Genomic DNA, 14,286 nt, shown 5'->3' with positions numbered 1-14,286 from the left:
CTATGAGCGTTAAGCTGTCGGAGCAAACCCTGAGCTTTGAGAGCTTCATTGTTGCCGCCATACAGAGGCTTGATCTGACTGCTAGTGCCTCCGCGATTAGTGGGGAATTGACGAAATCTTGTGTTGTGTGACCTCGATCTTGTGCTGGATTCTGTAGCCCTGTGAAGATCCATGCGAGTCCCGCCTTTCGCTGTCCTTTGTCCCACGCCGCATCAGGAATAACTTGAAACACAATTCTTAACTAGAAGAGACATGACGATCGAAATAGCATCAATAATGAACAAAAGTCTTGGGCCCAACATATAATATACAGATACCTTGATGGGCTTTGTATATTAATCGCTTCCGAGTTTAAATATCCAGATTGTATTCGTGTCCAGACACAACAAACATGGCGATTCGAACATTTTCTTCTCTTGTCCGCGCCACTCTTCACCAACCCCCTAAACCCAATTCATTACGCTTCTTCTTCTCCACTCTCCCACACGACCCACCACCACCACCACCACCACCACCACCACCACCAGAGCTAGTAAACGAAATCTCCCGCGTTTTAAGCGATCACCGTAACCCCAAAGACGACCTCGAACACACCCTCACTGTCTACTCTCCCAAACTCTCCTCGAACCTAATCGAACAAGTCTTGAAACGCTGCAAAAACCTCGGCTTCCCCGCCCACAGATTCTTCCTCTGGGCGAGACGAGTCCCGGGTTTCGAACCCAGCTCGGAAAGTTACCACATTTTGGTCGAGATTCTCGGCAGCAGCAAGCAGTTCGCTTTGCTTTGGGACTTTTTGATCAAGGCGGGAGAGTATAACTACTTTGAGATCGGTCCTAAAGTGTTTTGGATCGTCTTTAGAGCTTATAGCAGAGCTAACTTACCCAGTGAGGCGATTCGAGCTTTTAATCGAATGGTTGAGTTTGGGGTTAAGCCTAGTTTTGATGATCTTGACCAGCTTCTACATTCGCTTTGCGATCGAAAGCATGTCGAACAAGCGCAGGAGGTTTTCGACAAGGCGAAACACTGTTACGGGTTCGCGCCGAGCGCGAAGACGTATAGCATTTTAGTGAGAGGTTGGGCGAGAGTGAGAGACGCGTCGGGTGCACGCAAGGTGTTCGATGAAATGCTCGATAGAAACTGCCAAGTTGATTTGCTTGCGTACAACGCTCTTTTAGACGCGCTGTGCAAGTCCGGGGATGTCGACGGAGCGTATAAGATGTTTCAAGAAATGGGTAAGGTCGGGCTCGAGCCGGACGCGTACAGCTACGCTATTTTCATCCACGCGTACTGCGACGCGGACGATGTTCATTCAGCTTATAAGGTTCTCGATCGAATGAAACGGTACGAGCTTGTACCCAATGTGTACACGTACAACCATATTATAAAGACGCTATGCAAGAAGGAGAAGATTGATGATGCTTATTTAATGTTGGATGAGATGGTTCAGAGAGGAGCTGATCCGGACACTTGGACTTACAATTCGATAATGGCATACCACTGCGACCACTGCGAGGTGAACCGAGCGACGAATCTGATCTCTAGAATGGACAGAACAAAGTGTTTGCCAGATAGGCACACTTACAACATGGTTCTCAAGCTGCTGATAAGGATTGGAAGGTTCGACCGCGCCACGGAGATGTGGGAAGGGATGAGCGAGAGGAAGTTTTATCCGGCGGTTGCTACTTATACCGTGATGATCCATGGGCTGGTGAGGAAGAAAGGGAAGCTGGAGGAAGCTTGTAGGTACTTTGAGATGATGGTTGATGATGGGATTCCGCCGTATTCTACGACGGTTGAGATGTTGAGGAACAGGCTTGTGGGATGGGGGCAGATGGATGTTGTGGATGTTTTGGCAGGGAAGATGGAGAGGAGCAGTTCTTGTAAGGTTAGAGAAATGGCGGTTGAGATGAGAGGGAGGAGGAGGAGAGTTGGACGTAGAAGTGAAGGAAGCGAAGATGAGGACTCTGAGCTTGAAAGAGAAACATATGAATAATAAAAGTTAAAGAGATTTGGATAGGCTAAGGGAGTAGCTTGGATTGATCAACGGTGAGGAACGTTTTCTGAAAACAAAGACAAGAGACTCTGAGCTTATGGGAGAAACATGGCGAGAAATGTTGCCTAAAGACTAGACTCTGTTGTTTTAGAGACAAGAGACTCGACTCTCACCGTGGTTCATGTAACAGTAGCAGTATATCTTCTAGAATGGTGTTATTTTTGTCTGTAATTTCTCCATATTCGACCATCCTTGTAACGGTTTCTCTTTGGATCATAATATTTAAAGGCTCGCCTCTTGTTTTGACCATAAATCACTTTTTGAAGTATATGTGAGTTTTTTTTTTTAATGAATGTTAAATTTTATTCACCAAAAAAGTCTTTTTACGTAAAAGTATAGACATTTTCAAATGAAATTACAACTTCTCATCCTTTACTTAAGAACCTACAAACTCCTAACATGGAAAAAAAAATTTATACTCTAGTCTCAAACCAATATTGGAGACCCTCAACCATATACCTCTTCCCTTCTGCATTTTTCCCGGACTAAGCTTATTCCTTATCCCCTTATCAACAAGCTTCTATAGCATGGTAATGGGCATAGGCTTCTCGCCATGCTTAATTCTATTCATTTCTCTCCACAACGCATAACACAGCGGCTTGGAATGAATACCTCACGCAGAAAGTGCTCTTCACACCCCTAGAATTGTCTGATATCAGTGACACATTAGCATCCCAGTCAATAGAGTAGTCGCTTCGAAGAATACCAAGAGTGAGATGCGCCCAAGGCTGAGAAGAGTAAGCACAATCAAAGAATAAATGGTCTCTAGTCTCTGCTGCATTCTTGCAAAGTACGCACAATGTATCAACTCCCAAACTCCATCTAGCAATTTTGTCCATTGTAGCAAGCCTATTTAACAGTGCTAGGCAAGTGATGAACGAAAACTTTGGCGTCGCCTTAGAAAACCAAATACCTTTTGCCCAAGGACATTGACCATAAGCTTCTCTAAGCAACATCCAAGTTTCATGAGTTGAGAATTTCTCTTTAAAACCTGACTTTCCTTTCCACTTATTACTATCCTCCACGTTATGTCTCATCTTCTCCTTTACTAATCTCAACTCAGCTTCTATCTCATTAAGTATAACATCTATGTGCCTTCTTCTCCTCCTTATACACCAAACATCATCCTCCAAAGTAGCTTCTTTCCTCACGCCCATATCAATAATGCCTCTATCACCCAAAAGATCAAACAACATTCCCTTTTCTGACCACTTATCAAACCAAAACGAAGTATGACGTCCATTACCCACTTCCTTGTGATAGAATTTTTTTGCAAAATCTCTCATCTTCAATATCTTCCTCCACATCCAGGAACCAACTTGACTTCTAGCATTTACTTCCCAAAAACTCTTCTTCTTAAGCAAATAAAGCTTTATCCACTTGCCCCAAAGTGAGTCTCCAGACAACAATCTCCAGATAAGCTTCAACCCATAGACCTTGTTGACCTCTTTTAAACTTCTTATCACCAAACCAACTTCATTTTTTGGTTTACTTATATCACTCCACGCTACCTTTGCTCGAGTAGACTTGAGTGCATGCCCATACCAATGGAAAGAAGCACAAAGTTGTTCTATCTCCTTCATACACTTGCTAGGAAGCCTGAAAACCGCAGCCCAGAAATTTACTATACTCATAAGCACCGCAGTAATCAACTGAAGCCGACCGGCATAAGAGAGAAATCGACAGGTCCATGTGCTGATCTTGCTACGAACTCTTTCCACCAAAGGAACATAGTCTTGCTTACTCATTGTTTTAGCCATCAACGGGAGCCCCAGATAGCGAACATGGAGCTTACCTTCAGGAAAAGGAAAGTTTCTCAAAATACGACTTCTTTCTTCCTCAACAACTCCTGCCATGAAAACAGTTGACTTCTCAATGCTGATGTTCAAACCTGACCACTTAGCAAACTCCCCAAACATTGATAAAGCTCCTTCAATAGACCTTTTTGTGCCTTCTACAAATACCATAAGATCATCTGCAAAGCAGAGATGAGTTAGAGAAAGAGCTTGACAGCGAGGATGGAACTTGAATCTCTTCTCCCTCACAGCTTTATCAATCTTATGTGATAAAACGTTCATACACAAGAAAAATAGATAGGGGGAGAGTGAACAACTCTGCCTCAGACCTCTTACGCTTTGGAAATACCATGCCAACTCCCCATTAACTTGTACATAAAACGAAGGAGTAGTGATGCATAGTTTGATCCATCAAATGAACTTCTCAGGAACTCCCAATGCCTCCAGAATCTGCAGTACAAAAGCCCACTGTACTGAGTCAAATGCCTTTGAGATGTCTATCTTCATCACACATCTAGGAGAGACATCTTCTTTATGATAATCCTTGACTAGTTCTGATGCAAGAAGCACATTCTCCATAAGGAGTCTCCCTTTTATAAAAGCTGACTGATTCTCTGTAATGATTCTCAGGAGAAGCAGCTTGAGTCTGTTGGCGAGTATTTTCGACACCACCTTATAGAGAACATTACAACATGCTGTAGGTCTATAGTCTCTCATCTCCATTGAGTCTGTTTTCGTGGAGACCAAAGCCAATATCGTCGAATTAACTCCCTTGGGGAGGAATCCATATCGAAATACTGACTGGACAGCAACTGTGAAATCTTGTCCAAGAATCGGCCAAGTAATTTTAAAAAATTCACTTGGGTAACCGTCTGGACCAGGAGACTTGTTTGATGGCATATCAAACAGCACCCTACAGATCTCCTCCTCTGTAACCTCCTTTTCCAACATTCTACAATCCTCCACAGAACAACGAAAATCCATCATCTCTTGTAACTCTTCAGTAGAGGTGCCCTCATAATTATCAGGAGACTGGTTAAGAAACTCTGAGAAAAACCTTTCTGCTTCAGCTTTGACTTCAGACTGATTTGTAACAATACTACCATCATGAAATCTTATCTCTCGAATAGAGTTCTGTGCCTGACGAGATGTAATAGCATTGTGGAAAGTCTTGTTATTCTGATCGCCCTTCTCCAACCAGTGTAGCTTTGCTCTCTGTTGAAGAAACTCTTCTTCTAAACCCGCAACAAAGAGCCACCTCTCATAGCCTTCGCTTCCTCTTGGATAGAGATATTACTTGGACTAATAAGAGTAGCTTTCTGCTTCTCACACAAGATAGCATGAGCTTCCTTAGGTTTCTTTGTAAGATTTTCCAGTTTCTCCCTTCCTAGCTCTCTAATAACCGGCTTCAGATTCTTTAATTTCTTCGAGAACCTAAACATTGCAAAAGTAGAGTGAAATCATCTTTGAGTGGAGTCCTAATAATTTTTTACCATCGGGAGAAAGCTTGGCAAATTCTCCACCGTGTTTACATACTTAAAAGGCCTTTTCATCTTTTCTTTGGGAGGAAGAACTTGAATCTTACATCGCATGTGATCAGAACAGCCACCAGATTCGAAGACTGAGTACGCATTTGGAAATCTCAACAAAGCTGCATCATTCAAAAAAACTCTATCCAGTTTTTTACAAATTACCCCTTCCTCCTGCTTCTTACACCATGTGAACAAAGGACCCTGATACCCCATATCAGAGAGATTACAATGCACAACCATCCTTTGAAAATCTCTCATCCCACTTGATATTCTACCATGACTATCAAAACCCGAACTCTCCGTAGCATCCAGAATCTCATTAAAATCACCTACAATGATCCAAGCCTTGCTGCGAAACAATGCAGAATCTTGATGGTGACAAAGATCAGCCCACAACTCCTTTCTTTCTTCAGCCAAATTACTTGCATAAACACATGTATAAAAGAACTCCTCCTGATCTGGTAGATAAACTGAACAGGTGATGAACTGATCTGTCTTGAATACCGGAGTCACACAAACATCTTCCTTCCAAACCAACCAAATTCTCTCTCCTTGACTATGCTCATAGTTAGTCAAATAAAACCAATCTTTAAACACCCTCTTTAAAATACCACCCGCCTTATTCTCCTTCACCCTTGTCTCCAAAATGCTCCCAAAATACATATTATTATTTCTTACCCACTCTTGTACTATAGATTGCTTCAAATTTTTGTTGAATCCGCGTACATTCCAGAAAAAGCTCGCCATTTTAGTGTTTTTGTCGAGAAGACCTTATGCTTTTAACTGGATTTGCATCCAGAGGCTTAGCCTTCTGACCTCTTCTCCCTGCTTTGACCTCCTCTCTAACTTGCTGCTCCAGAACATTTTCTTCTATCAGATCCTCATCATCCATTTCAGTATCTTCCTGGCGTTGTTCATCAGATATTATCTCCCCCTCTTCCTCTTCATTCATACGCAGAATCGAGAATTTAGATGCAGATATCTGAATCTCAGAATCATTCGTAGGTGACACATACATTCTTCCTATTTTTCCCGGAGAGACTAGCGACCATGCTTTCACTTTCTCCCCACCACCTTTGCCCTCCTCATGTTCCATTACTCCGTTACTAACTCTCTCAATTTTATCTTCACTCTGCATACTTTCTTCTACCATAGACAGACTATTTATTTCCTCATTACTTTCCACTTCTGGTACAACTTCCTTCTCAGACACTTCATTCAAGGAATGAACCACTTTCACAACACTACTATCTTGCACCAGAACCCGGTTATCCTCCTTTCGCTTCTTTCCTTTAGTTGCACAGACTGCTTCACCATGGCCTCATTTATCACACGTTTTACATCTAGCCGGCAACCAAGGGTAATAGTACTTCACTGAAAATTGCTTCTTATCCTTTGAGAAAGTGATTTTTTTCGGGAGAAGCTTAGAGACATCCACTTTCACAAACACCTTCGCCACTTCTAGATTCGTACAAGCAATGGTTTCTGGATGTAGCTTTACCGGATAACCCACCGTACTTGTGAAGAAACTGATCCCTTCCCATGAGTACATATGGAGTGGAACCTTCTCCAAATGCACCCACATAGGAATCGCTTCCTCTTCCCGTTTCTCTTCCTCAGATCTCGGTGTCCATTTTGTGACAACCATTGGAACGCATGCGATGTTCCACATACCCCGACGAAAAATCTTTTCTCTAGCTTTTTGGCTCGAGACCTTGAATCTCATCGTTGTGGGATTGACCTCATAGACATCCACTTTTGTTGTAGAGTCACCATACTTCCAAATCTTGTTAAGAACCATATGGACCTTAGCAACGTGAAAAGCTAGATCCAAAAATTTGCCAACAACAAAATCTTCCCAAAGCGGAGTAGAATTCTCCAAGACCTCATCCGGAATCTCCACCTTGTGTATGCCATCCTTGCTCGATACCTCAACATCGTACTTCTTCAGAACTTTCTTCTCCTGAGCCACCTCAACCCAGGAAGCTCCCTTCGAATCTACCGATCTCACTTGATCCACCTCTAAACCCTTCTTCAACGAATCCAACCCTTGAACCTCCTTCCGATCATTTTCAGCTCTCATCGGAGAGTTGATATGGCCCGGCGGAGACGCCGAATCCATAGGAAATCGAACCCTAGAGCCGTCGCCTTCGGAATCTCCAACCGCTTTGAAAATCGCCTCTCTCTCACGGAGACCTTTTAAATGAAAAAGAAGGTGTGGAAAACAGAGTTTCTTTGGTGAAACAGAGTTTCTGCCACCGACGACGAAAGTGCGAAGCTTTAATAGATCTGATACACTATTGCAAGCTCCGATCTGAAGAGTTGAATTTGAAAAGCCCATCAAATGATTGCATCTCCGGTGAAGCCACTCTTCGTCTTCGTCATAACTTTCTCTCTTCTCCTCGTCATTATCATTCTATCTCCCTCGCCACACTTCCTCCAGATTCCGGTACCTTCCAGTTCATCACTGTAAGTGTTTCGTCTCCCTAATCTTCAATTAGAGTATTGGGTAGCATTCAAAATGTTGTCTTTTTGCGTGCTAAAGATGGACAAAAATCAGTATAATCTTACATGAGTTTTCTTCAAGTAATATTTGATTTGGTGATTGTCTGCTGCAGGGGTGGTTCTGTAATATGGAGTGTCAAGAGGACAATGGAGTGGAGGCCTTGCAAATGGTGGTTACAAGGACATCTCACTCGTATGCACTCTCTTGTCTTATCATTCTCCTAAGTTTTTTTGAGTTGAAAACAGTTTTCCCTAATTTTGTTCCATTGATAGGTTCTTGTCTGTTATGTGGTTACAGTAACAAAAGAGAAGACTTTTTCTTAGTTGGGTAGAATGTAGAATACTTGTAGTGACTAGTGAGAGTTTACTTCTCTGAGCTTTGTGATGGGTCTTCATTGCAGACAACTGCTTTGGTTTTTTGTTCAAATCCTGCAGCTCTACCAGCTCAAACTAATGGATACATCCGTGTTGATTGCTATGGCGGCCTCAATCAGATGAGACGCGATGTAAGTACATCTGCGAAAGCATGAGAGTCTACTGAATGTGTTTAACTTGTATTGGTTGATGATGTGATAATAATGCTTGCAGCTATGTGATGGTGTTGGGATTGCTCGTTTGCTGAACGCTACACTTGTTCTACCAAAGTTTGAGGTGGCTGCGTACTGGAACGAGTCAAGGTTAGGCTCATGTGTTTTGTTGTTTGGATCAAGTAAAGATGATTAAAACGTCAGTGATGCTCTTGGTGCAGTGGGTTTGCAGATGTGTTTGATGTAGACTACTTCATCCAAAAGATGAGTGGTTTTATCAACGTGGTAAAAGAGCTACCAAAAGGTATTGAATCAAAAGAACCATTCAGAGTAGATTGTAGCAAAAGGAAAGGTCAATTTGATTACATTGAGAGTGTTCTTCCATCTTTGTTGGAACACCATTACATTTCTTTCACACCAGCAATGAGCCAACGTAGAGACAGGTGACTTTCTAACTCTAGTCTATCTTCTCTTTGTCAAGTTTCTTACACTAATGTGTTTCCAGGTATCCCCAGTATGCAAAAGCCACTCTATGTCAAGCTTGTTACTCAGCTCTACGCCTCACCAGTTCCTTGGAGAAGAAAGCCATCGAGCTTTTCGATGCTATCGCCAAACCCTTCTTGTCTCTTCACCTCAGATTCGAACCAGACATGGTAGCGTACAGCCAATGCGAATACCAAAACCTCTCTCCTTCATCCGTCTCCGCCATTGAAGCCGCTCGTGTGGACAGGAAGCCATGGACAGGAGAGCTAGCTCAGATCTGGAGGAAGCGAGGCAAATGCCCTCTGACTCCCAACGAAACAGCTCTGATGCTGCAGTCACTCAACGTCCCAACGAACACAAACATATACTTAGCAGCTGGAGACGGTCTGATGGAGATGGAAGGTTTCACGTCCGTTTACACAAACGTCTACACAAAGTCTGCTTTACTTAACCGAGAGGATTTCACCAGAATGCATGGAAACACAAAAGCTGCGTTGGACTATCATGTCTCCATCAGCAGTGACGCGTACGTGGCTACTTACTTTGGAAACATGGATAAGATAGTTGCAGCTATGCGAACGTATAAAGGGATGCATAACACTCTGTTCCTGAGCAGAAAGGCATTTGCGGAACTCACTTCTCAGGGGCTTGGAGGCGCTGAGCTGAAGAGTGCTCTTTGGGAAGTTCATAAAAACGATTTTGCAATCGGTAGAGGTTTTGCTTTGCCTGATTGCTTCTGTGAATTTGAGCTGTAATGCAAGATTATTTTCTTACTTCATTCTTGAGTTGACACAACGTTTGTAACAACAACACTTTGTTCATGTACTATTGACTTTGAGAAACGCTCATGTTTGCAAATATAGAAACAATAGTGTACATCCTGAGATCAGTTTCTTGTCTTCATTCAGCAGCAAATCAGCGGGGAATAGTTGTTGACACAACGTTTCTTTAGTTGTTGGCAAATAGTAAGATTATTTTCTTACTTCATTCTTTAGTTGACACAACGTTTCTAAACAAGAACACTTTGTTCATGTACTATTGAGTATCGACTTTTGAGAAACGCTCCTGTTTGCAAATACAAAAACAATAGAATCCTGAGATCAGTCTTTTGTCTTCATTCAGCAGCAAATCAGCAGAGCCCTCCTGGTTCGGGTACGGTTATTTTAGGTAGTTGGGTAGTTCGGACAATCCAGGTTAAATAGGGTATTTAGGGTAAAACTTTGAACAATTAGGATAACTCAGACAAAAGTCTCGGATATTTCGGATTAAATTACTATAGATATATTGGATAAAAATATCTAAATATTTTTGGATAATTTAGATATTTTATGATAATTTGAATTTTAGTTTTCTTTGACTATTTTTGGATATTTAAATAGATTTCTATATTGTAAATATATATTTAATTATATTATATGTATATAAAACTAATAATTTTATATATTCAGGTATCGTTCGGTTTTTGGTTTGTTCCGGTTTGGTTTGGTTATTTCAGATTCTGAAATATATAAACTATTCAGGTATTTGAAAGTTTTAGTCCAATTTCGGTTCTGGGTATTTCGTTTGGTTCCGGTTTTTTTGTCCATGGCTAAATTTAACAATTAATTAGGTTCAGTTTCCTAATCTGTACCCTCTTTACAACTTACAAACATAACTCATTGCAATAAACAAAACAAAAAAGGAACACTGAAAAAAGAAAGAGAACCTCACTATGGAAAAGAGTTGAATTGCAACTGGTTTTAGTTGACGATCTAATGATCTAACTCTCTTTTGTCGTTTAAGTACAGTCATAATTACCACGTTTCTACAAAAAAAATGTAGCAAAAGAACGTATAAGAAAAATTAAAGCGGCCTAGAAGAACCGAACCCACTACATATGACAAATAGCTCAAGAAACAAAACCAACCGAACACCAAGTGATCGTTAGCACATGATTGATGTGCTTTGCATCCAAGACCGGCTCTGCAAATCAGATTCTATAATTCTCAGGTTTTCTGGTGTCTGTGTTTTTAGCCATAAAATGTAACATACTTGAGGCTTCAGAGGTCACTGCTTGAGGAAAGTGTCGCGCTAAAACGAGTGAATACCTAGCAGCCACTTCAAGATCTTTTTCGTCCAGATTACAGAAGACTGAGTCCTTCCATTGCTTTGAATCCCCAACCACACAAAAACCATGTAATATAGCAACAAACGAAACAGGATCAGGAGAGAAGCCTTTCTTCACCATCCTATCCTGAAACCTGCAAGCAGTCTTCACCATTCCATGTACAGATAGAGAAGCGATGACAGAGTTGTAAGCAGCAGCATGGTCTGACCACCCATCTGATTTCAACTTATAGAAAAACTCAAGAAATAGAGATCTTTCTCCCTCGTTAGACCCCATTGGTTCAGAAACAACTTCTCCAGATTCTTTCTTCACAAACCCCTCAAGCAGACAGTTGAAGGTAACTTCATTAGGCACACACTTGTTTCTCAGCATTAGCTCCCAATAGTAAACCGCTTTCCCAAGTGTACTACCATCTTTAGCAAAACTTCTTATGAGCGTTGTGTAGGTAACAACGTTAGGGACAAGACCACAAGATTGCATCTCTTTGAAAGTCTCTTCAGCCCTTTTGAAATCTCCTTGGCAACAAAATCCATTAACAAGAGATGAGTAAGTCACCACGTTTGGCTTACACTTGGTCTTACCCATGTCTCGAAAAATCTTTAAGGCGGTAGTCATATCCTGTTGCTTCACGTACCCATCGATGATTGTGGAATAAGTGAACTCATCAGGTACAAGTCTTTCTTCGGTCATCCTATTCATACACATCAATGCCTCATTCAACATTCCGGATCTGCAAAACCCCTTTATCATAGCGTTGTGGTGCACGACATCAACCTTCACACCCTTTTCAATTGAGAGAGAGGAAACCTTCTTTGCTTCCTCAAAATCACCGCTTCTGATGAATCCATCTATGAGGGTAGCATACACATAAGCATCCGGTGAAATTTTCCGGTCTAACATCTCCAAGAAGAGGAGCTTGGCAGATGAAAACCCACCTCTCTTACACAACCCACTCATCAACATATTGTAGATGGCAGCATCCGGTGAAACTCCTCTCTCTATCATTTTACCTTTCATCTTAATTGCATCATCCATATGACCTGAAGCGACAAGACCATGGATAAGAATCCCATACGTAACTATATCTGGTTTGCAACCTCTCTCAGCCATCTGCAGAAGCAACTTAGAAGCAATATCATACTCTTTGACTCTGCAATAACCTTGTATTAGAGGGGCATAGGTTATATTGTTCCGAACCAACCCTCTCTTTGCAGCTTCATCCAAAATCCCAACAGCATCTTCCATCCTACCTTCTTTACATAAACGATTGATCAAAATATTATATGTTGCTATATCAGGCTTGCAACCATTAGCTACTATCCACCGTATACTCTCAGCTACTTCAACCTTTAAACCATGCCTATACTTAGCATCCATAATATTGTTCAGAAACCAAACACTGACAACTAAACCCCTTTCTTTCACTTCCTTCAAAAGCCGATCACTCGCCACGAAATCCCCTTTCTTGCAGAACCCATTAATCATCGCCCCAAAAGTCTCCAAAGTCGGCATAAACCCCTTGGACTTCAACTCCTTGAAAACCAGACTCGCGTTCTCAACATCAGCCATCTTGCAGTATCCACTAATGATGGTGTTGTAAAACACAATATTCGGAACACAACCTTTCCCCCATCGCTCTTCAATCAGCTTCCTACCTTCTTCTACCTTCCCTTCGCTACACATACCTTTGAGCAATATACAAGTGCTGTAATTATCACCTCTCTCACGCATTTCGTCATACACCTTCCGTGCATCTCCAAGTCTCTTCCTTTTCACTAACAAACTCAACAGCGAGTTGCAAGCAATCACATCAGGCACTGTCCCGTACAATTCAATTACATAATTATAAACCTCCAAAGCTTTATCCAAACGCTCGGACTCAGCATAAGCGTGAAGAACATGGCTCAGAGCTTCATGAGTAACCTTCACATTCTCTTTTCTGAGATTACCCAATACGTATTCGATCTCGTTGAAGACTCTGTGTCTCGCTAAGAGGTTTAGGAACGAGGAACAAGCAAACCCATTTGCAAAGAGCTCGTCTTTCTTCCGATTCGATAGCCAATCGAAGAGCTTGACCCCGGCTTCGACGTCGTCGCGGATTCGATCGAAAACGAAAGGAGAGATGTCGACAAGTTGGTCGTCGAGGAGGTTGGACCAGTTTGGATTGGTTCTGAGGAGGTGTACGGTGTCGCTTACTTGTTTTTTGAGCTTGGGAGTGATCGGAGAATGAGGAGGAGTGGTGAGGGGTTTGATGCGAGAGAGAAGGGTTTTAGACATTTGATTGTTCGTTTTAATTTTGTCAACGTCGTTGTTTGATTTCGTTAAGGGGAGAGCAGTCCAAGTGTGTTTTTAATCTCAGATAGGCCTAACATCTAGATTTATTTCAGACTAACCCAAAACCGAAACTTTTGCATTCAAGTCATCTTTCGTGTTGATTCGTAATTCTTTTTTTCACATTCAACTTTTTGGTAGCAGCAGGTTCAGAAGATTCATTCGGTTTTTCAATGTTTCAGAGTAACACTAGATTTGTTTCAGATTAAACCGAAAAATCGGATTCGTTCAGAAGTTTTATTTGGTATGACTATGTTCCGGTATGTGATCAATAAGAACCACTTGAGTTCGGTCGAGTTGTTTTTTTTTTTTTGAACTTTTGTATCTGATCAGTTCGGATAGACTCGAAAAAGGAAAAGTAAAGTCTAATAGACATCAATATTTTGACAAAATATCAAAAAATCAATATACAATACTAAAAGGGGATATAAGCCATGGAGAGGGTATCCACGTAAGATAGGAAAATCAACCAATCAGAGAACCCAAAATTTTCACATCATCTCAATTATTTTTCGTAAAAAATACAATACTAAAATGGGGATATAAGCCAAGGAGAGGGTGTCCACGTAGGATAGGAAAATCAACAAATCAGAGAACCCGAAGTTTTCACGTCATCTCATTTATTTTTCGTAAAAAATGAAAAAACAATGCGAAGAAAATGATCGAACCCGGGTTAGTATGACATAAATATATGGCAGTTACCACTAAGCCATTGAAACTTTCTTGGACACATATACAAGAATCATTAATTATGTAATCACAAACTCTTATGTACAATTACAATAATATGAATTCAACTTTCAAGACTCCGATACTTTGTTTTGTAAAAAAAAAAAAAAGTAAGTGACAAAGCTAATATATTCTTTGAAAGTGTTAGAACATTGTCAAATATGAAAAAACATAGATTTTTGTTTTTCGTGACAAAGTTAAGAATTTTGTAAAAATAAGTTTA

At 41.2% G+C, this 14,286-nt stretch overlaps 4 protein-coding genes across 5 annotated transcripts; 2 read left to right on the top strand and 2 right to left on the bottom strand.

The window, feature by feature from the left end:
* Positions 1–382: 382 nt before the first annotated feature.
* LOC106298590 (pentatricopeptide repeat-containing protein At1g52640, mitochondrial) lies at positions 383–2,306 on the top strand. The gene has a single exon (XM_013734725.1). It carries the CDS (start codon positions 392–394, stop codon positions 1,991–1,993), a length of 1,602 nt encoding a protein of 533 aa, XP_013590179.1. The 5' UTR covers positions 383–391; the 3' UTR covers positions 1,994–2,306.
* Positions 2,307–4,260: 1,954 nt separating this feature from the next.
* LOC106297349 lies at positions 4,261–7,503 on the bottom strand. The gene is made up of 6 exons (XM_013733610.1): positions 6,723–7,503; positions 6,152–6,593; positions 5,564–5,730; positions 5,386–5,500; positions 5,091–5,283; positions 4,261–4,989 (listed from the first exon to the last, which is right to left on the bottom strand). Exons 1-6 carry the CDS (start codon positions 7,501–7,503, stop codon positions 4,261–4,263), a joined length of 2,427 nt encoding a protein of 808 aa, XP_013589064.1.
* LOC106300837 (uncharacterized protein At1g04910) lies at positions 7,172–9,739 on the top strand. Of its 2 annotated transcripts, none has more exons than XM_013737073.1 (6): positions 7,172–7,850; positions 8,000–8,079; positions 8,322–8,392; positions 8,475–8,563; positions 8,635–8,856; positions 8,919–9,739. In XM_013737073.1, exons 1-6 carry the CDS (start codon positions 7,726–7,728, stop codon positions 9,649–9,651), a joined length of 1,320 nt encoding a protein of 439 aa, XP_013592527.1. In that variant the 5' UTR covers positions 7,172–7,725; the 3' UTR covers positions 9,652–9,739. The 2 variants fall into 2 exon arrangements, with proteins under 2 accessions (XP_013592527.1, XP_013592528.1); XM_013737074.1 differs by having other exon boundaries at positions 7,176–7,850; positions 8,288–8,392.
* An 850-nt stretch (positions 9,740–10,589) lies between these two features.
* Positions 10,590–13,384, bottom strand: LOC106296746 (pentatricopeptide repeat-containing protein At1g52620-like). Its single transcript, XM_013732970.1, has one exon. The coding sequence runs from the start codon at positions 13,278–13,280 to the stop codon at positions 10,866–10,868; it is 2,415 nt and encodes an 804-aa protein (XP_013588424.1). The 5' UTR covers positions 13,281–13,384; the 3' UTR covers positions 10,590–10,865.
* Positions 13,385–14,286: the final 902 nt, after the last annotated feature.

This window comes from Brassica oleracea, chromosome C6, assembly GCF_000695525.1.
Source record: "Brassica oleracea var. oleracea cultivar TO1000 chromosome C6, BOL, whole genome shotgun sequence".
In the NCBI taxonomy this organism is placed as follows: Eukaryota; Viridiplantae; Streptophyta; class Magnoliopsida; order Brassicales; family Brassicaceae; genus Brassica; species Brassica oleracea.
This window is presented reverse-complemented; position numbering and strand designations above follow the sequence as displayed.